Below are 22,123 nucleotides of genomic sequence, written 5' to 3'. Positions count from 1 at the left end.
CCCAAGAAGGTCAATAACACTCGTGAGTTGCCAGGGTAACGCTCCCTCCCAAGGGACCAGGAGGGAAAGTGAAGGGACCCCCATGCCCGCTTGCCCCAGGAAGCTCGACCAGACTCATTCCTCTCGCAGAGGTGATGTGCTGGGTCTGTGTCAGTGGGGGAGCCCTAAGGCAGCCACCTTGCCTCCTCCCTAGGCCGCCACAGTGCCCCACCCTCTGGCCGCCTCAGGGACAGAGCTCGGCCAGCGCTGGGTCAGCCTGCAGCCCAGACTCCCAGGGGTGTTCTAAACTATAACTGCCGACATCCCGCTCTCCTGAAGTGCAGAGCTGCTGCCACTGGGCAAAGCAGGGCCCCAAGTGGCCGGGCTGCCACCGGAAGCCATCCTGGAGGCAGAGGGACAACATCCTTCTCACGGAGGATCCCTGCCTGGGTCTGGCCTCTAGCCTGTGGGGCACCAGGGCCCTTCCTGTCTGGAATCCCCCCTCTTCCTACATTGGGCTCTCTGGGTCTCTTCCCTCTCCCTTCCCCCAAGAAGTCACTACTTCTCACCAACTCTGATCAAACCACAGGTTTCCCAAAACCACCCAGCCAGGGCAGCACTCGAGGGGAGGAACCGGGCTACCTTTGTTGTACTATCTCTTGAAAGATTTTAAATTTGGGGAAGGCTTTTTTTTCTGACAAGTTATTTAGAGGAGAGAGAAAAGCATGAGTGGGAGGCATCTTCTGGCAGAGAGAAGTGAGCTCTCCAGGCGGCTTTTATTTCACACCATATTAAGGCAGCAGCAGCACGGGAAGGTGGTGGGGGAGGCAGGATGGGTGACGGGGGCAGGAGAAGGCGGAGCACCTGGACAGAAAGCCACACTGGACTCTGAGCCAACGACGTTCCCAAGAGCTCCAGCCCAGCACACGGGTCTCACAGCCCCACCAGCCCACCGTGTTCCCTGAGATGAAGTCATCACAAAGAAGTGCAAGATCTGGTACCTGCTCTCAAGGGGCTTCCAGAAGGCTGGGACACAAATTCGGTACTCCAGGACATCTGACCAGAGGCTGCTAGCCTGGGACCAGGGCTGGGATTTCAGGGAGTCCATGAATCCCCTCTAATTTACATGCAAAGGAGTGTCTGTGTGCACTATTCTGGGGGGGGGTGGATGTAGGCTTTGTCCAATGCAGAGACCTGAGAGAGATTCAGAGCATGTCTACCAGTCCAGACTCCAAGATGGACCCCCCCCCAGAAAAAAAAAAACAAACCTGTTGCTGTCGAGTCTATTACAACACATAGCGACCCTACAGGACAGAGCAGAGCTGCCTCGTATAGGGTTTCCAAGGATTTGAACTGCTGACCTTCTGGTTAGTAGTTGTAGCTCTTAACCACTATACCACCAGAGCGGTATAGGTTTCGACAGTGGGAAGCTTTCAGCAGGGGGGTAGAGGAAGAGAGGGTTAAAAATAAGGGACAGAGGAGGAAGAAAGGGAGAAAACACAACCCAAAAAATATGGCCCTAAACAGTGTTGTTTTAACACACACTTTCAATAAAGCAAAGCCCAAAAAAGTCAATCAGGAAGCAGCCAGGTGGTGATGGAGTGGGGAGGGTGAGAAAGGTGCAGGGCTACCCTGCCTCCCAGCCCCTGCTCCGTCCTTCATGGGGGATGGCAGGCCAGCGCTCTGTGGTGCTCATTGGCAACCTCGCCTACTCAGAAGGCCCCTACGCCCCATCTGGCACCTGGCAGGCAGAGGTGGCACACGCAGCTTCCCGGTGAGATGAATAGCTGGGGTGGGCTGGGAGAGGCCAGGAGCTCCCCTGCAAGACACGCACCCTGCAGTGGCCAGCCTGGGCCTGCTGGCACTAGCTCCCACAGGCTATCAGCCCTCCGAGTGGCAGCAACATGGAGTCACAGGGTGAAGACCTCGTCGCGCCTGCTCCTTGCCCCAGCACCCTGGCCAGCACAGCTGTCCCTAGAAGCAGCAGGCCGCCAGTGATGCACCTGAGAGACAAGCTCCCAGACAAGCTACTGACGCACAGGCTACAGCCTGCTTCTCTGGGGTCCCCAGGACCGTCTGGGGGATGACCCGCTGGCACCAGCCCAAGCTCTTCTTGATTTCTGAATGAGGGAACTGAGGGTGCTGCATAAGGAGACAGTCAGCCGCCACAATCCAGAGCCCACCTGGCCCTCACCCTGCTGGGTTCCTGCCTCTCTGGAGCCTTTGCTGGTCACCCCTAGGACTTGGCCCATTTCTTCCTCTGTAAAACAGGGGCAAACTGCAGACTCTCACAAGGAAGCTGAATGGGTTAAGAGCGTAAGCTAAGCATCTGGCACACAGCAAACACCCAGGAAACAGCAGATGGGGGACAGGAGGGAGGTGCAAGGGGGGCACACACCTCCCTGCCCCTAGGCCACGGCTCACAGGCAAAAAGGTCCCCACACACCTAAGCTGCCTTTCTGGGCTGCATCCACACAGAGCAGGTGGCAGTGGGTGGGAAGCTGACAACTCAACCACAACTATAGACGTCACCTCCTCCCCGGCCACCAGACTCCCACCACAGTCCAGGCCAACTCAGCAGGGGGCAGGGCAATGTGCCAGGTTTCAGGTGGCCTCTAGAGGCCCTAGAGAGACTCCTGTAGGAGGTGCTGGCACAGGACACAAGCCTTCAGCCACACAGGTGAGGCAAACGGCAATACGGACGGGCCCCAGATAGACAGCCACCTGCTTGGAGCCATCGGGCTGGGTTCCAAATGGGCCTTTCAGGCCCGGTTTCTACTTGGAGGGGCTCCTGGCCAGAGGGTGGAGCAGTGGGAGCCCAGGCCAGGCGGGAGGACACCCTCCCTAAGTCTGGTGGGGCCCAGGGCTGCCTCCCGAGTAACGTTTCTTCCTGACCATCACACCCCAGAAACCACTCAGGGCACATCTGCACAGGGCCTCAGTTTGTCTGCTTTGCTTTAGCAGGGGAGGAAATGGAGGTGCGAGGAGATTCAGGGACCTGCCCAGGGAGTCAAGGGGAGGCAGTTCCTTTCACGTCAAAGGCCAGGGCCCCGCAGTGCCTGCACACAGCTGCCACAAAACTTCTTTGTGACGCCTGACTGATCCCAGACACAAAGCAGTTGTCATTCCTTGATGCAAATGTGCCCTCTCCTGAACCCCCAGTCTGGCCACGGTCCCAGATGGCTGGGGCTGGCATGCCACTCTCACAACCCTCCCTGCTCAGCACCGAGTACCCAGGGCTCCAGCCAAGACACCTCCTCGCCAGCTGTGCCCAAATTAGGCTCTCCTCCGGTACGAGGGCCCCTCCTGCTGCCTGTAAGGGCCGCCCCAGCCAAATGCACCCCACCCCTGCCTCAGAGAGGGCAGCCACGCCAGCCTGCATCTGTGCTCACAATGAGGCAGCTTGGTCACTTTGCGTGTTGTCTCCCCAGTCCAGGCCTCCTCAGACCTCCTGCCCTGCTTTCTAAGGCTGCCTCTTTCGCAGCAACCACACCCCTGCATGGAGTCGCTGCAAAGCCAGGCACCCCAAATCAATGGCCAGGGAGGGGACTCTACACCATCACTATGCCGAGAAGAGCCTGTCTGAGGGAAGCAGTGGGGCTTGTTTAAAGAGCAAACAGCACTGTGCATCCAACACATGGCAGGTGCCACTCCCCAGACCAGAAACCAGTCCTTCCAGTCACTCTGGAGCAGCAGCTGAACTTCACAGACGCTGAGGCGACATCTGCAGATCGACCAGTTCCCCGGGGAGCAGATGCGAAGCTGGGAAGGGGGGAGCTCCGCGGGGGACGCAAAGCCTTTCCTGGGTGATTCAAGCAGGAAACAGGCCCGGGGTGCCCTGGGTCATCATCATGTCACCCACACGGCCCGCTGGGGCCCGGTGCTACCTGCCAGGTATGCTCAGCTTTGTACACACACACACAGAGCGACACCGATCCACCCACAGTCACAACACAGCCCCACCCTGTGACCCATTCAGCGACCATCTGTAGGATACCCGGGAGAGGAGCAGCCGGTCAGCCTGGGAACAGAGACACGGCCGCATCTCCACAGAGACTGAATCCTCGCCTGGGAATGCAGCATCCCTGGCAATGGGGCACACCAGGCACGCTAGAGCGCCAGTGTGGGGGCCTGTACCCTGCCCCTCGGGGACCATCAGTTTCCCACCGCTAATGGTCTCTTGATCTTTAGCCCAAGACCATGTTATCTCCTAGAGTCCCTGGGTGGCACAAACAGTTAAGCACTAGGCCACTAACCAAAAGGTTGGCAGTTCAAACCCATCCAGAGGCACCTCAGAAAACGGGCCTGGTCATGTGCTTCTGGAAAGACACAGCCCTGAAAACTCTACAGAGCAGTTCTACTCCTCGCACGTGGGGTCGCCATGAGTCGGAATGGACTCAACGGCGGCTGGTAATATATTTTTCTTTTTTAACATCTGTATTTCTGGTAATGTATCTTTTTTTTTTAACATCTGTACATCTTTGTTTCTCTTTTAAGAGGGTGGTGACAGTTGTTAGTGGCTGTTGAGTCAGCCCCGACACATTGCAACTCCACGTACAACAGAACAAAATCCTGCACCATCTCCAAGACTGCTTGCAAATCAGACCATTGTGATCCATAGGGTTCTCACTGGCTGATTTTTGGGAGATCACCAGGCCTTTCTTCCTAGTTCATCTTAGTCTGGAAGCTCTGCTGAAACCTGTTCAGCATCACCGCAACAAGCAAGCCTCCACTGACAGATGGTTGGTGGCTGCGTATGAGGTACACTGACTGGGAACTGAACCCAGGTCTTCCAGAGAAAAGGCAAGGATTCTATAGCTGAACCACCGTTGTTCCCTATGGTGACTGGAGACGTTCATTTCTTAAATGTCTTTGCTTGCTAAAATTAAAAGTTAGTGGCCTTGTCTGGCACCGAGCTTAAAAACAAGTAAATTAAAACTCCTGCCCCGTGAAATCCAAAAGTCTGCAGTCCGCAGGGCTGAGCTTTCGCTTCAGGGTGAGCACAGTGGGACACAGACTGCACTCTCACTGTGCCTCACTCCCAAACCGGGCTTCTGGCCCCAGTGTTCTCATTTTAAGCAACTTGTTCTCTGGCAACTACTACGGCTGAGGCTCTGTTCCCTCTGCTGTTCCTCTCCAGGGTGCAGAGACGCCAGGTGGGGACAATTTCCGCTTCTTTTCCGGCAGCAACTCCTACCTGGCTGGCCCGAGACATCCCCCCAACTCCTTCTGCGTGTTCATTCTGACAGCAGAACAGATTTCTGCTCTCTCCCTGGCATGCGATGGGGCTGGAATGGAACTCCCACTCCCACACGCTCCCCGGGCTGCAGGAGGGAAGGAGCCATCAGCTGCACACAGAATCGGAGGAGGTGGGGGGGCCTGGCGCAGAGGCAAATGGCAGGCGGGAGGGAGCCAAGTGTAAAGCTAGCGCTTGACTGGCCCTGAGTGCCTTCTGGCCAGCCTATCACATGTCGGCCACTAGAAAACAGGGCCACTCGGAAACCCAAGGACATTTCTCCATCCCTAGTGCTCTGGGCAGCGAACCCATGATTGTGTGCCCCATAAAGCCTCACCTTGGGGATCTGCCTTCTTGAAGGCATTGCCAGCATCCACAAAACAGGTGGCAGCATCATGCTTGCTCTGGAGCTGCAGGTGCAGCTGGGCCGCCTGGCAGAAAGCGTTTCCGGCAGCTGGAAGAGAAGAGAAGAGCCCAGTTTTGGTGGGGCAAGAAAGGAAGAGGCTGGCTAGGGCGAGGCCTAGCCCTCGTCCTCTGGACCCCTGGGCTGAGGCTCCGGGGAGTACATCTGGTAGTCTCTGACCAAGGCAGGGACCTGGTCTCACAGGGAAGCCTCAAGACCCCAGGTGTACAGGAAGAGCACCAGGCATGCCCGGCTGAGACCTCACGTCCCCAGCTCCGGCCTTTGCCAGCATCTCAGGCCATCATCCCTACAGCTCCAAGGAGAAGGCAGACAAAGACTAGAGCTGTACAAGGTCCAAACCCAAGGCCTCCCCTCCTCCTGACCGCAGCAGTCCTCCCAAGGGGAGCCTCGAACCCTAGAGCTCAGACCTGCCACCAGGTGGCACTGTAGGCTGAACAGTGGGGTGGCATGCAGAGGGGGTGAGGGAGAAAAGGAGTGATTCAGATTAAACTATACAACCCCTCCCCATGTCCTCCCCCTTTCCAAGTCCTATTTCTTTCCCCCACAGCTCCGAGAGGCTCTTCCTGTCTAATTGCCCTGACCCCTCCACCTTGGTCACTGCAGGCTCCACCCTCAGGTCCAGAGAGGAAACAGGACATGGACACCAAGAACAGGAGTGTATCAAGGTACAATAATTTGTCTCTATTTGCCTGGAGCAACAGAGGCAGAAGAGCAGCCAGGGATAGGAGGAGGATATGGAATGTGTGGCTAATTGCTTCCATGAACAACTGCTTTCTTTGCCACGAGGCCAGAACTGGATGGTGCCCGGCTACCATTACTGAACATTTTGATCAAAGGTTCCATAGAAGAATTCTGATCAAGAGAGGGAAAATGCAGAACAGAATTTCACATTCTCACGAACTCCAGACTTTCTGGAGCCATGAAGGATGGATGACCCCTGAAACTACTGCCCAAAGATAATCTTTAAATCTTAAACCAAAAATATCCCCTGCAGTCTACTTAAAACCAAACAATAGTTTAGCTTAACTAGTAAAACAGCGTCTGCCTTGAACATTATGCTCTTTTAAGAACTATTACATGGAATCAAAGTGACAACGGCAAATGGAAAGATAGGAACCTTAGGGGACAGTGAGTTTATGTCAATAAGGGAGGAACAACTCAGAAAAGGAGGGTGAGAATGGATGCACAACTCAACAAATGTGACCAATGTCACCAAATTGGACATGTAGAAATTGTTAAAAAAAAAAAAAAAGAATGCTGACATATTGTGATAAATATAACTAACGTCACTGAACAACGTGTATGGAAACTGTCAAACGGGAACCTAACTTGCTGTGTAACTTTTCACCAAAAACTCAGTAAAATATTATTTAAAAAAATACACAAGTACAGGAGACAAATGCCTGTGGGCAAAGGGTAGTGGAGAGCACCCCTGAGCCATCCGTCCTGTCCTCATCTGCACATAATCACCTCTCTCGGGTCCCAGCCATTCTGCACACACATCTCCTAAACCGACTGGAGAGGACCACAGTCCCTACTCCCTGCGGAAGCACCCACTGCAGCTCCAACAGCCATGCCAGCTCTGTTCTGCAGCTACTTTTCTTCACTCCCCGCCAGCTGAACTTGAATCACAGGATCCTTGTGCTGGGAGAGGACTGAGGGGACCCAAACTTGTCCTCCAGCCTGGGCAGCAGAATTGACAACACCATCCAAGTTTTCACTGTAGGGATGTCTTACTGTTTTTAAGAGCACCAAACTTTTAGAAAAGGGGGTATCACAGAGGGGAAATGGCCTAGGATTTCTGTTTCAAGAGTTGGGGGAGGTCATAAGTTCTAGGTAAAAGGCCAACTGGGTGAGGGCACAAGTTTTAGGCGAAAGGCAACATCGATGTGATTGAAAGTAAGTATTCCCTCCCTGTTGTTGGTGGGTGCCACTGAGTCAATTTTCAACTCATAGCAACCCCACGTGACAGAGTAGAACTGCCCAATAGGGCTCTCTAGGCTGTAATCTTTACAGGAACAGATAGCCAGGTCTTTCTCCCAAGGAGCTGCTGGGCGGGTTTGAACTGTCAACCCTTCAGTTTAGCAGCCGAGCAGTTAACAGTTATGCTACCAGGGCTGATATTCCTTCTCTAAAAGCCACTTTATTAGTTTGGAAGCTCAAATACACATAGCATTTGGCTTTATGCACAATGTATTTTGTGAATATTCAGGAAAAACTCTTTTGATTTTTAGGAAACCAATGATGGTGATGATAATCGGCTTTTTCAGAGCCTTCTCCCCCAGGCTTCATGGTCCCCCATCCCATTTCATCTTCTTCATCATTAGAAAGTTCTGCGTTGGGTCCCAAAACAGGGTCTCTTGCTTTATTTCCTTGAGCCAATCTCCCTTACACTTGAAGTCCTATCATGAAGTTAGCCTCATATGAGCCTCAAAGAAAAACCAAACCTCTACGTTGCCGTCAAGTCAATTTCAACTCACAGCCACTCTGTAGGACAGAGCAGAACTGCCCCAAGGCTGTAAATCTTTATGGGAGCAGATTGCCACATCTGTCTCCCGTGGAGCAGCTGATGGGTTCGAACTACCAACCTTTTGGTTAGCAGCCAAATGCTTAACCACTGGGCCACCAGGGCTCCTTCAAACAGGCTTAACATGCGGGCTTTTCCAAACTCTCTCTACCCACCTGTCCTTGGTGGCTCCCAATCAAGCTCCGGCCTTGCAGAGTCTAACCACAAACCGTAAAGCCACGTGGGGAGAGCCAGGACTTTGCCCAACACTCCACCCACCGATGGACACCTGGGCATGTCCCGGTAGCCACCTCCCTGGGGATGCCCTCCTTCAGGTGGGCATGGCACTGATGTTGTCCATGTGTCTGTCCCCACTAGAGTGAGAACACACAGAAGGCAGGGGCTGGGCACTTTGTAGTAGGTGCCCCTCATGTTTATGAATCTGCTGACCAGTCCTCTGAGAGCTTTTCCGCCAGTACTGCTGACTCGGGAGTCCCTGGATTGTGCAAACCAGTTCAGCGCTCAACTCCTAGCTGAAAGATCGGCAGTTCAAACCCACCCAGAGGTGCCTCAAAAGACAGGCCTGGCAATCTGTTCCAAAGATCACAGCCTTGAAAACTCTACGGAGCAGCTCTACTCTGCATACATGTGGTCACTGTGAGTTGGAATGGACTTGATGGTAAAGGACAATAACAACCGCTAACAGGCGTAATGGAGGCTCACAGACACTACCACTCCCTGAGAGCAGACTGCCAGGAGTCCGTATCATGGCCTATGGGGTTGGACTCTTATCTTCCCCATTGTTTTGAGAAGGAAGCAGATGAGGAGAGGTCAAGTGGCTTCCCCAGTGTCACACAGCCAGTCTGAGCTGTGACTCAAACCCGAGTTGCTCAGGCTCAGGCTTCAAAGCATGGGCAGGTTCGGCCTTTGGGCTCTGGGTCAGAGCCCTGGTTTTTGCATCCTGGTTCTGTCACTCACTAGGGGTGACACCTTAGGTGAAGTGTTCAGCAGAGCCTTTGTTTCCAAATCTGTAAAAGGGGGGTAGTAGCGGTACCTCCCCTCAGAGGGTTGCTGTCATGATTCAATTAGATAACGAAGGCTAGGAGCTTAGCTGAGTGCCCGATAAATGGTAGCTGTGATTAATGTTACCATCATCATCTTAATTTCACCTCCATAAAGCTCCTTTTACCTGCCCCTCCCTCCAAGTGTGCTATGTGCCACTGACTCAATTCCGACTCATAGCAACCCTAAGGAGCCCTGGTGGTGCAATGGTTAAGTGCTCAGCTGCTAAATGAAAGGTTGGCAGTTCAAACCCACCCAGCTGCTCTGCAGGAGAGAGACCTTGCAATCTGCCCATAAAGGTTACAGCCTAGAAAATCCTATGGGGCAGTTCTGTCACATGGGGTCGCTATGAGTCAGAATCAACTTGATGGCACCCAACAACAACCACCACCACCGCCCTCCAAGTATTTCTCAGCTGGGCCTCCTCTAACTGAAACTACCCCATGCCACCCCTTTCCCAGCCCAGAATGCAAACTCAGAAAGAAGCGCCAGGTGACAGTTTCAGGGACACCTTAAATTCTGCATTTAGGAGCAGATCCATCAAAGACCTCTAACTTGTGCATGAATCCACGAGGGTCTGTCTGGGGTCAATAATCCACTTAGCCCCATTCTTCATGCCTTGTCTCCAAGCCTCTGGTGACCCAAGTTGTAAAACCACCCAGTGGACACCAAATGACTGCCAGGCAGCTGGCTAATGAAGCCAGAGATGGCATGAAGGGACAGGGAATGTCAAGCTGACCTCCTGGCCAGGTCTTTGGGACTGGGAGCTGAGGGCAAAGAGGGGAAGGAAACAAGGAGGCGCTCTAGCTGAGAAGCAAGGGGCCCATCACATACCACTCCAGTTTTTGGCCATTTTGAACATGTTTGCTGCTCTGGCGTAGATTTCGCATGCTTCCTCTATTTTGGATGAGCCTCTGGGGGAAGAAAAGAAAGAAAGAAAGAAAAAAGATAAGGAGACCATCTAGTCTGGTATCAAAGAGAAAAAGAAAGCAAGCATCCTGCTCCATGGACGGGAGACAAGTGCTCCCACCCCAGCGCCCACGACTTCCCTCCAGAAACCAGCTGTGGCCTGGCCTCTGCCTCTGCTTTGGTCAGATGAAAACAAAAGTGTGTGCACCCCTCTGCCCCCATACAGAACCCACTGCTGTAGAGTCAATTCCTACTCATAGGGACCACGTAGGACAGAGCAGAACTGCCCCATACAGTCTTCTAGGCTGTAATCTTTACAGAAGCAGATCACCAGGTCTTTCTCCTGCGAAGCTGCTGGGTGGGTTCAAAGTGCTGACGTTTTGGTTTGTAACTGAACGTTCATCTGTTGTGCCACCAGTGCTCCTTGTATTTGGCCCTAGAGTCCAACAATGAATTGCATTTTTAGCAATTTATCCTAAGAAGCTAATCAGGGAAGTTACAAGAATGCTCATCACTACTGCAGTACACAAGAGGCACAGTGGGTAAATCCCACCTTCGCTGCTAACTGCGTGGTAAAGATCAGCACGAATCCAATCCCCGAAGTGTGGAAATGGATCCAGTCCTCACCTTCCCACTTCTCCATTCTCATCGCCAGCCACTCACTCGGCACTCTCTCTCCAACCTCAGCTACGCAGAGCTCACACGTTAGAAGGACACCTTCTTCAGACCGCCAAAGTGGCAGACACCAGCCTGTGCTGCCCCTGTGGGTTCATTAATTCGCTGGAGCAATTCACAGAATTCACCAGGAGTACACCGTACTTAGAGCCAAACTTTATTACAATTGAAGAGGATGACAAATGAAGAGATACGCAGGGTGAGGTCTGGGAGGGGTTATAGCGCAGAGATTCCACGTCCCAAGGATGGACACACTACCCTGTTCTATGCATTGTCACCAACCAGGAAGCTCTTCTGAACCTTAGGGCTCAGGGCTCTCATCCGTCTCCCCACGTGGCCATGATAGATGACGTCAGGCCTCCTGAGGCTTGGTCAGCACCTGGCTCCCAGGTGGTTCCTCGTGGTCTGGTCAGCCCCCATTCATTAGCCTCAGATGTTGGTACAGCCAGCAAGAACCAGAGAACAAGGACCAAACCACCTTCTGCAAGGTAATTCCACACCTCAATACTACATTATTTATTTGGCAAAACAACCCTCAAAATAAATAACTGTCCAACAGCAGGGCCCTGGGGGCCAACTCAATGGCAGCTAACAATAAGAAAGTTCTTATTCAGATGAAAACCCTGTCCCCTCTGCCTTCTGAGGCTATGCTGACACTGTCTTCCTGTCCCTCACGCTGACCCAGGAAGTGGCTTTGAGTAATTCCCACACTCATGCTGACCAGGCTGGTCTGGCTCTGCACATTCACCCTGCCCCACTGTCTTGCCTTCTGACCTCACCCACTTGACATACCACACACACCGGAGCCCTGGGGCCTATGTTTGGAGTGACTTGTTTACAGCACATTCCTGGCTGTGGAGAGGTGAGGAATTTCACACCCTCCCAACAGAAGAGAATTCCAAAGGATCCCTTGCTTGGGGCTTGGCTGAAAAAAGCCTCCAGAGGATCCTCTCTGGGACATTCTCTCAAAGGGGTACATTCACAGACCTCAGTCACAGATCTGCCCACCCATGGAGTCCACCCCCCCAGCTCATCCTTCCTTTCCTTGTGGGTACAGCAAGGTCCTGTCTACCGCCAGGTGCTCTGGCAAAGCTCAGTCTCCTGCAGGAGCAGAAATGACACACAGAGAGCCCCAAAGCTGGGCGATCAGCCACTGACAGAGTCAGCCCCAGCTGGGGCTTATTTTGGCTCAGTGGATGAAGTAGACACAGGACACGAAGCCAGTCAGCTGCCTGGGCTCAAATTCTATCATCCTAGCCTAAGCTGAGCCAGCTCTGTGGCAGGTCAACAGCCTCGCTGTAGGATGGGAAGCCCGAGGGATGAGCGCCAGGCTGGCCTCCTCCTTCCTGGTCCATGCCACTTTCATTGCCAGGGGATGGCAGGTGGAACCTGAGAGGGGAAGGCACGCCCAAGAAGACAGAGTTCTCTCTCTTCTTTTGGTGAAAGGAAGGAGGTTCCAAAATTGGGGAGTGATCTTCCCAGGGTCTCTGGCAAATCCTGGAGAACAGTGATCTGAGGAAAAAACACCTCAACAATCATCTTGTGCTAGGCACTGGGGATAACAGTAGCAAACAAAGGAGATGGACCCAGCCCTCAAACGTTGGGGGGGAGCTGGCAACAAACAGGAAATCAGAAAGATAATTTCAGAGCGATGAAGTGCTAGAAGGACTGGGGGGGTCCTACTCTGAATGGGACCAGCAGGCACCACTGCTCTCCAGGATGTGAGACTGTGCTTAGTCTTCAGTGATGATGGAGTCAGCTATGTAAAGAGGGAAGGGTATTCCAGGCAGAGGGCACAGCGAGTGCAAAGGCCCTGAGGCAGAAACAGGCTCCAGTAGGGCTTCAGTGAAGGAAACGAGGATGGAGGAGAGGCAGGGACACCCCATGCTGGTGGCCAGGTTAAGGGTTTGGGCTCTATTCTAACAAAACAGGAGGGTTTCAAACGGGGGAAGGAGTGACCAGCAGGAGGCAGTCCCAGCTCTCTGCTCTACCAGGCTGTACCACTTGGTAGATGGACATGTCACTTCTGGGTTTCCATGATGGTAGGACCTCACTCAGGAAGGGTGCTCACCTGGGTGAAAACTACTAACTCCAAGGGGAAAAATCAGGTCTTCCCCCTCTGCCTCCTGCCCACGATCCAGGAAAGTTAGCAAGGCCTCCCTCTTCTGAAGGGCCCCAGCGGCAGTAACAGCTGATGGTCCCTCCCCAACCGACTCCCCCCAAGCTGCCTCAGCTTCACTCTTCCCATCCCACGGCTCTATTGGAGCTGGGAATAGAGAGAACTGGTTTGGGCCGGCCTGTGCAGGGCTGTCTATAATTACCGGCTCCGCTCTGCTTCCTCCTCCCAGGCAGAGGAAGCGGTCTCAGGTCTCCCAGGCGCAGCCGCCAACCTCCAGCGACTGCCATATGGAGGGTAGTAAGCGCTGCCAGGAATGGCAGACGGCGCAGGGATCGCCAAGCCAGGGGGTCTATGGGACAGTCCCAGCCTCCTCCCCTTCCCTCCTCCATTCCCTGGGCATGTCCTGACTTCTGGAAACATGCTCCCCTCCTGCAGTTCCCCTAAGGATCTCAAAAGGCAAGGCAGATGGAGTAACTCCCCCATTTTAGGTCCTCATCCCTCTTACCCTCTATGGCAGTCACAGCCCACGGTCTTCAGCAGTCAGCACCTCCAGCTGGGAAGAACAGCTCCTACCGCCCATCAGAGCCCGGCTCTCAAGATCCTACAGCAGCTTCACCAGTCACTACAAAGGCTCACGCTCAGGCAGGGCTTACAGCCTTCTAGGCACGCTACAAGGTGCCCTGGTGGTGCAATGGTCAAGTCCTTGGCTGCTAACTGAAAGGTGGGAGGTTCGAACCCACCAGCGGCTCCACAGGAGAAATACCTAGCGATCTGCTTCTGTAAAGATTACAGCCTAAGGGGAGGAAACTGCAGAACAGAATTTCAAATTCTCGTAGACTCCAGACTTCCTGGAGCCATGAAGGTTGGATGAACCCCTGAAACTAGTGCCCTGAGATAATCTTTAAGCCTTAAACAAAAATACCCCCTGAAGTCTTCTTAAAACCTCGTAACAGTTTAGCTTGACTAATAAAAAGTGTCTGCCCTGAGCATTATGCTCTTAAAACTATCTGTATGGACAACAGAGACTCGAAAGATTAGGTAAGAACCTTAGGGAGCAGGGAGTTTATGGGAATGCGGGAGAAACAACTCAGAAAAACAGGGTGAGAGCAGTTACACAACTGAAGAATATAATCAATGTCACTGAATTGGTATATGTTTTGCCATGGACACTCTCAACAACAAAATACATAAATTATATGTATATTTTAAAAAAGATTACAGCCTAGGAAACCCAACAGGGCAGTTCTACTCTGTCCTGTGGGATCACTGTGAGTCGGAATCAACTTGATGGCACGCAATGACGACAGGTACCCTACCTGCAGGGGCAGAAGAGCTGCTCACAATCACCTGTGAGATGAGCATTACCTCTGCTCTACAGATGAGGAGTCCCTGGGTGGTTCAAATGGTTAACGTGCTCGTTTGCTAACTGAAAGGTTAGAGGTTTGAGTCAACCCAGAGGCAACTTGGAAGAAAGGCCTGGCGATCTACTTTTGAAAACCCTATAGCCCACAGGTCTACTCTGATACACATGGGGTCACCGTGAGTCACAGTCGACCCTACAGCAACTGGGTGGTTGGCCTACAGAAGAGGAGGCTGGGGCTCAGGGAGGTTAACAGATTTGCCTATGCTTATACCGTAACAAGCTTACACCATCAGGAGGTGGCAGGGCCAGGAAACGGGACTCCGGCCCGAGGAATCCAGTCCTGCCCTTGCCTCTCGCCCACCATGTGATATGTCCCGGAGTCTTCTGGAAAACCAGGAAGGTGGACAAATCCTGTCTGCTCTAGCCTTTCGAGATTAAACGAGCATGTCTCGAGTTTCCCTCACCTGGCAAGCAGAGGGCTCTCCACCTCATGCATGGAGCTCCCCCTCGGCCAGGGCAGGCCTCAGTGAAGCCAGCCACCACTGAGCTACCACTGAGCTACCCCGCCCCATGCTGCAGGCAGAGAGACGCTGAAACACAAGGGCTGCTGTTGTCTGAGGTCCACCGGCACAGGGGACACGCGGCCCCAGCCTTCCTGCTCCACTCAATTGAATCCTGAGCTGTGGGGCCATGGGGTCCCCACAACACCCCCTACCTGCATCCCCTGTGAGAGCTGAGCCCTTCACCCCCCGCTCGTGCTGTGGCCTATGAGCTCTGCAGAGTGGGGCTGAGGAGCCACACTCTTCTCCCATCTCCACGCAGTGCCTGCACAGGGCCCAGCAACCATGAAAGAACAAAGCTCCCCGTGAGCACAGCCTGGCTTGGAGGTCACCCTAGGACACTTGTGACCTGCCTGGTCAGGCACCGGTAGAACGAGAACAGACAGACTTTGGAGCCCAGAAGCCTGGGCTGAAACCAGCTTCGGGCACTTGCCAGCTGTGCGACCCTGTCATCCCTGAGCCTCGGTCTCTTTATCTGTAAAATGGAGATAGCAGAACCAACCTTGGAGGAGGAGCTTTGGTGAGGAATAGAGATCAGGTAGGAGCCTTGGTGGCACGGTGGTTAAGCGCTCAGCTAGCAGCCAAAAGGTCTGAGCCCCTAGCCTCTCCAAGGGAGAGAGATGTGGCAGTCAGCTTCCGTAAGGATTTACAGCCTTGGAAACCCTAAGGGACAGTTCTACTCCGCCCTGTAGGGTCACCATGAGTCAGAAACGACTCAGCAGCATCGAGTTGTTTTTTTTTTTTTGAGAGATCAGGTACAGTCAAGTCTGCCATGATGGCAGCACTGAGCAGGTGCTACTGTACAGAGGAGGAGCAATGCTCTCGAAGGTGTGTGGCCACCTGGGAATGGGAATCCCAGAGTTTCCCACGGTGGGGGAGCAATCTCAGACGTCAGAGTCTGGCTCCTGGCTCCCCAGCCTCAGGCTTCCCTCTGTCATGGGGCTAACACTCCATGCCCGCAGGGCTGCTGAAAGGATAGCTGTTCTGCCACTTAGCAGGGGCTCAGTCAACGGGGGTGGCACTCCCATTGGCCTCACACCTGTATCTACTTTAGAGTCTCAGTGTGGGCACGGTCTCTGCCACCCCCAGATCAGCTAGGTGTCGCCCCTCCCTCACTCCCAGTGTCCTGTGCCTCCCTCCACCTTATTTCTTGCCACATTTTGCTGACCTTTACTTACGGGCCCATCTCCCTCTGAGACCGTAAGCACCAAGGCAGGCCTCCTGTGTTTCTTATACTGATGCCCCACTGTTCCCCAACAGTATGCTGACTCCTAGCCCACAAGCTGGTGTTTCCTTTTCTTCAAGAATTTTTCAGAAGGATCTCTGCCTCTAAATTCTGATCAAAAGGGGGAAAATGCAGAACAGAATTTCTTATTCTCACAGACTCCAGACATTCTGGAGCTATGGAAGCTGGAGAACCCCCAAAACTATTGCCCTGAGATAAGCTTAAAACTTAAATAAAAAATAACCCCTGAAGTTTCCTTCTTCTTTTTTTTTTTTTTAAACTGTGCTTTAGATAAAGGTTTACAGAGCAGATTAGTTTCTCATTAAACAATTAATACACGCATTGTTTTGTGACATTGGTTGCCAACCCCACGACATGTCAACACTCTTCCCTTCTCGACCTTGGGCTCCCCATTACCAGCTTTTCTGTCCCCTCCTGCCTTCTCGTCCTTGCCCCTGGGCTGGTGTGCCCCTTCAGTCTCATTTTGTTTTATGGGCCTGTCTAATCTTTGGTTGAAGGGTGAACCTCAGGAATGACTTCAGTACTGAGTTAAAAGGGTGTGAAGGGCCCATACTCTCAGGATTTCTCCAGTCTCTGTCAGGCCAGTAAGTCTGGTCTTTTTTTGTGAGTTAGAATTTTGTTACACATTTTTCTCCAGCTCTGTCCAGGACCCTCTACTGCAATCCCCGTCAGAGCTGTCAGCAGTGGTAGCCGGGCACCATCTAGTTGTGCTGGACACAGTCTGGTGGAGGGCTGTGGTAGTTGTGGTCCCTTTGTCCTCTGGACTAATCTTTCCCTTGTGTCTTTGGTTTTCTTCATTCTCCTTTGCTCCAGACAGGGTGGGACCTGTGGAGTACCTTAGCTGGCCGCTCACAAGCTTTTAAGACCCCAGATGCTACTCACCAAAGTAGGAATGTAGAACATTTTCTTTATAAACTGTTAGGCCAGTTGAGCTAGATGTCCCCTGAGACCATTGTCCCCAGGCCTCAGCCCAGTAATTCAGTCCTTCAGGGAGTTTGGATGTGTCTATGAAGCTTCCATGACCTCGCCTTGGTCAAGCTGTGCTGACTTCCCCGGTACTGTGTACTGTCTTACCCTTCACTTAAGTTTCCACTTATCCATTGCCTAGTGTTTTTCCCTCCCCACTGCTCCCCTCCCTCATAACCATCAAAGGTTGTTTCTTTCTGTGCGCTTTATTTGATGGAGGGGACGTCACTGCTTGCTCATACAGAGGTTTCAGGCTGAGGAATACAGCAAGAGGACCACCAGATTCCCCAGAAATCTCGTGTCCCCTCAGGGAAAGCTCCACTCCAGACTGGGCAAGAGGTTCCGAGTGTCCTTCGTGTACCCTGGCAGCCAGCAGGGCACCGGAAATCATCACGGGGGGTCCAGTATGAACATGCTCTGCAGGCCAAAGGTATTCTGGAAGCTCATGGCTCCCTCACCAGGTTCTTCAGAGATCCTGGGTGGGCCCTGCACATGGAAGCCCTGTGTGACCTGGGCAGTAACACTTCCCTCACACAAATAGGCCCTCCAGGGCTCCTGAGAGTGGGTGCCCACAGGCAGTGCCAACATCTGATCTTTAGTAACCGCTATTTGTATACACCTTTCACCATACCTATTTAATCTGTATGCTGAACAATAATCCAAGAAGCTGGACTACATGAAGAAGAACGGGGCATCAGGATTGGAGGAAGACTCACTAACAACCTGCGTTATGCAGATGACACAACCTTGCTTGCTGAAGGTGAAGAGGACTTGAAGCACTTACTAATGAAGATCAAAGACCACAGCCTTCAGTATGGATTACACCTCAACATAAAGAAAACAAAAATCTTCACAATTGGACCAAAGAGCAACATCATGATAAACAGAGCAAAGACTGAAGTTGTCAAGGATTTCATTTTACTTGGATCCACAATCAACAGCCATGGAAGCAGCAGTCAAGAAATCAAAAGACGCATTGCACTGGGCAACTCTGCTGCAAAGGACCTCTTCAAAGTGTTGAAGAGCAAAGATGTCACCCTGAATACTAAGGTGCGCCTGACCCAAGCCGTGGTATTTTCAATCGCATCATATGCAAGTGAAAGCTGGACAACGAATAAGGAAGACCGAAGAAGAGTTGACGCCTTTGAGTTGTGTTGGTGAAGAATATTGAATATACCACGGACTGCCAGAAGAACGAACAAATCTGTCTTAGAAGAAGTACAACCAGAATGCTCCTTAGAGGCAAGGATGGCGAGACTGCATCTTACATGCTTTGGACGTGTTGTCAGGAGGGATCAGTCCCTGGAGAAAGACATCATGCTTGGCAGAGTACAGGGTCAGCGGAAAAGAGGAAGACCCTCAACGAGGTGGACTGACACAGTGGCTGCAACAATGAGCCCAAGCATAACAACGATCATAAGGATGGCGCAGGACCAGGCAGTGTTTCGTTCTGTTGTGCATGGGGTCGCTATGAGTTGGAACCGACTGGTCGGTACCTAACAACAACATTTGTATACAGAACATCCCATCATCTCTATACTCCATCACTCACAGTTCAACTACCAATGACAATTCCCAGTAGTAATAAAAAAAACTAGCAGTGGGCACTTAATAAGCACTTCCCAGGGCCAGCACTGTGTTCTCACCATTTTCCGTACATAATCTCACTTATTCCTTAAAACCACCCTATGACGCCAGTATTACTAGGATTTTCACTTCAAACATGAAGAAACTCCCTGTCCATGCTGGTATCCAAATGGAAAAAAGTTTTTACTTTGGGTTTTTGTGGGTGGGGAGGGGGATGTTAGGGATGAGAAAAAGCAATAGGGAACAGAGCCAGTCCTTAGAATCTGCAGGACCCCAAGGGGCACAGCAAGGAGGGTCTCTGTGTCCACTGGGAGACACTGGGCAGGCAGGAGGAAGAAGGGCACCTGGCTCTCCTCTCCTTCTTCGCTGTCTCCTGGTGCTTCACTTGGGAAATCTTCAGAACTGAAGTCTGGACAGCTGCCCCAGCCCCTGGCCCCACTGGCCCCCTCTCCAGAGGCTGGGGGAGTGAAAGAGGAAGGAGGGAGCAGAAGGCAAGGTACTGAAGAGGCTTTTCCTCTCAGAGTAACTGGCCGCTGGTGCACCAAAGCCTCCTAGCATCTGGCAGCCCAGAAACAAAGAGGAGGGAGGAGGGCAGGTAAGCACCCAGTGGGTGACCTGCACAAACACTCATCCACCAAGAGGGACTGCCCGAGTCCCAGGGGAGCACAGCCATCTTGGCTCTTCTGACATTCCAATTTGGGATGGTGCCAATGCTGAGGTTCCCAGGAGATGGGGAGAAGCACCACAGTCAAGCTGAGCCCCAACACTCCCCTCCAGGCCCTGGACTCCAGAGGGCCCTGAGAAGAGGGGGGTTATGAAATGTTCAACACAGACAAGAGGGGAAGGAAGTGCCATGAGGGTTCCTGTGCACAAGGCCCCTGAGGTGCATGCTCCGAGCTGACCTCTCTGAGCTGACCCCTGCGTCACTCCCCGCCAGGCTCCCATAGGTAGGTCAGCCGCCTCCCCTCAGCCCTGGCCTTGCTCACTCACTCCCCTCTCTGGGCACCATCTTGGAGCTGGAAGGGACTGTGATGAAGTCTGTTCTTTCTTTCAAATATTTGGAGAAAACCGGCATGTCTAGGGGAAGGGGGAGAGGGTTAGGAGGCAGGGGTTCCCCAACACAGCTAGTTTGCCACCATCCTTCTTAAATATAGTGTCCAGGAATGGGAACCTCTAGAAAGAGCTACTGAGAAAGCACAGAGCAGGGCACAGGGAAGGGCTTTGGGGTGAGACAGGCCAGGGTCGGAACACTGCCTTTCCCACCTGCTCACTGAATGACTGGGCAAGGAAACCAACTTTTCTGAGCCTCCCTGTAGCCACCTTGGGCAAGGAAACCAACTTTTCTGAGCCTCCCTGTAGCCACCTCCATGGGTATTTTGTGAGGACGAAATGAGAGAAAGGAGTTCTGGTGGTGTCTGGCAGCTAACCAAAAGGTTGGTGGCTCGAACCTACCCACTGGCTCCATGGGAGAAGGACCTGGCAATCTGTTTCCATAAAGATTACAGTCAAGAAAACAGAAAACTCTATGGAGCAGTTCTACTCTGTAACACGTGGGGTTGCCATGGGTCGGAACTGACTTGATGGCAACGGGTATTAATGTTGTTACTCCTGCAATAGCCCTCTGCCTTGCACCACACCACCTAAGCTACCCCCTATACTAGCTGCTGCAGACATCTTTCTAAAAGGCAAGCAGACACCATTGCGGCCCCATTTCAAACCTCCAGGCTCTCCAGCACCTCAAGTCCAAGCCCTTTCTCACCAGACCTTCCCGGACTGTGGCTCTTCCCTATCCTCATTTCCAGCTTCACCTCCTCCTTCTCCCCATCCTAATTTTATGTTCTAATGACACGGACTCATAGAATCACTACAAGTCGGAATGGACTCAACACCCCACACAACAACGACATGGAACTCCCTCTAGTTAAACCTTCCCACCTCTTGGCCTCTGCTCAAGCTGCTCCCCCTGCCTGGAGTGCTTACCCCCCATCCCTGCCAGAGAGCACCACAAGGACTCCTGTTTATCCTCTGAGCTGGAGCTTGGCCAGCCTCTCCTCCAGGAAGCCACCCCATCCCTCAAGATCTTGGTGACCCTATCATTCTGGGCAGAACCTCCTCTCCTGCTTGACAGCTGTTCACACTATTCCTGCTGCCCAGAACACTCTCTCAGGCCCTTAGCAAATCCTTGGGCTCCAGGAGGTCCAGCTCACTCCTCACAAATAGCCTTCCTCCAGTTCATACTCTCATCTCAGAACTTCCCCGAACAACATAATCTACCCCTTGTTTCCCCATACAAGTTCACTTTGATCACAATTCGCCAGTGTTCATCTTGCCTTAAAGAGCCCTGGTGACACAACAATTAAGTTACTAGCTGAAAGGTTGGCAAATTCGAATCTACCAGCCGCTCTGTGGGAGAAAAGACCTGGGTAAAGATTTCAGCCTAGGAAACCCAATGGGCAGCTCTATGAGTTGGAAAAGACTCAAGGGCACCCAGGCAGGCTGCAAGTGCCTCAAGGGCTCTGATCTCGCTGGCCTAGCTGCTCCCTCCAAGCACAACCCAAGAGCCCCCGATTCCTAGTCAGAAGGGACCAGACACCCAGAACCACCCAGGAAAACTACTACCTGAAACTGAGCTCTTGGCCCCACCCCAATACATTGCACTTGAACTTCTCCCCTTGTGAAGGAAGAAAAACACAAACACTCTCTCTCCCCTCTCAGCTTCTAAAACAACATTCTTTGCGTAATCAATATGACCCATCAGTCCTGGCTGTCTCCTCACACCACTTTCCTCCAGTCCGTTTGCTGCACATTTTCCAATCTCAAATAACAAGGGAGGGCTCCTTCCACCATCTCCTCTCTCAAAAGAACTTACTCTTATTTCTTACTAACCCCTGCTGGGCTCCTAACACAATCTCTTCTAGCCCCCAGGTCCTCCTCCTAAACCCCATTTCCTAGCCTTCTGGGGGTTCTCCAGCCTTACAGCCCTCCCTGGTCCCTGCCTCTCTTGAGTTCTCTGAGTCCATGCCCACCCCGACCTGCAGTTCTTCCTCTTTGTTGTTGGCTGTCATGGAGTCCATTCCCACTCATGCTGATCCCACGCGTGCAGAGCAGAACTATTCCATCGGGTTTTCAAGGCTCCGACCTTTCAGAAGCAGATCGCCAGGCTTGACTACTGAGGTGCCTCTGGGTGGGTTCAAACTGCCAACCTTTTAGCTAGTAAACCATTTAACCATTTGAGCCACCTGGGGACTCCTTCCTAACTCTCTGTTGTTATTAGATGCCCTCAAGTTGATTTCAACTCATTGTGACTCCAAGTGACAGATCAGAACTGCCCCACAGGGTTTCCTTGGCAGTAATCTTTAAGGGAGGTGACTGTCAGGCCTTTCTGCCACGGAGCTGCTGGGTGGGTTTGAACCGCCAACCCTGCAGTTAGCAGCCAAGCACTTCCTCTCCTAGTCTTCCTCACAGTCCTGACAGCTTCCCCTTCACCCTTT

The 22,123-nt window shown here is 52.6% G+C and overlaps 1 protein-coding gene across 3 annotated transcripts in view; it reads right to left on the bottom strand.

The window, feature by feature from the left end:
• NAPA (NSF attachment protein alpha) overlaps nt 1–22,123 on the bottom strand; it is a 31,243-nt gene that overhangs the window by 7,411 nt on the left and 1,709 nt on the right. For 2 of the 3 annotated variants that reach the window (XM_049900506.1, XM_049900504.1), the window contains exons 2-3: nt 10,042–10,121; nt 5,553–5,669 (exon numbers count right to left, since the gene is read on the bottom strand). In XM_049900506.1, the coding sequence (XP_049756463.1) occupies nt 5,553–5,669; nt 10,042–10,069 (145 nt within the window). In that variant the 5' untranslated portion in view covers nt 10,070–10,121. Of the gene's footprint in view, nt 1–5,552; nt 5,670–10,041; nt 10,122–22,123 lie in introns of those variants that run through there. The other variant, XM_049900507.1, reaches the window with a different exon arrangement.

Source organism: Elephas maximus, chromosome 11 (genome assembly GCF_024166365.1).
Source record: "Elephas maximus indicus isolate mEleMax1 chromosome 11, mEleMax1 primary haplotype, whole genome shotgun sequence".
Taxonomy (NCBI): Eukaryota; Metazoa; Chordata; class Mammalia; order Proboscidea; family Elephantidae; genus Elephas; species Elephas maximus.
This window is presented reverse-complemented; position numbering and strand designations above follow the sequence as displayed.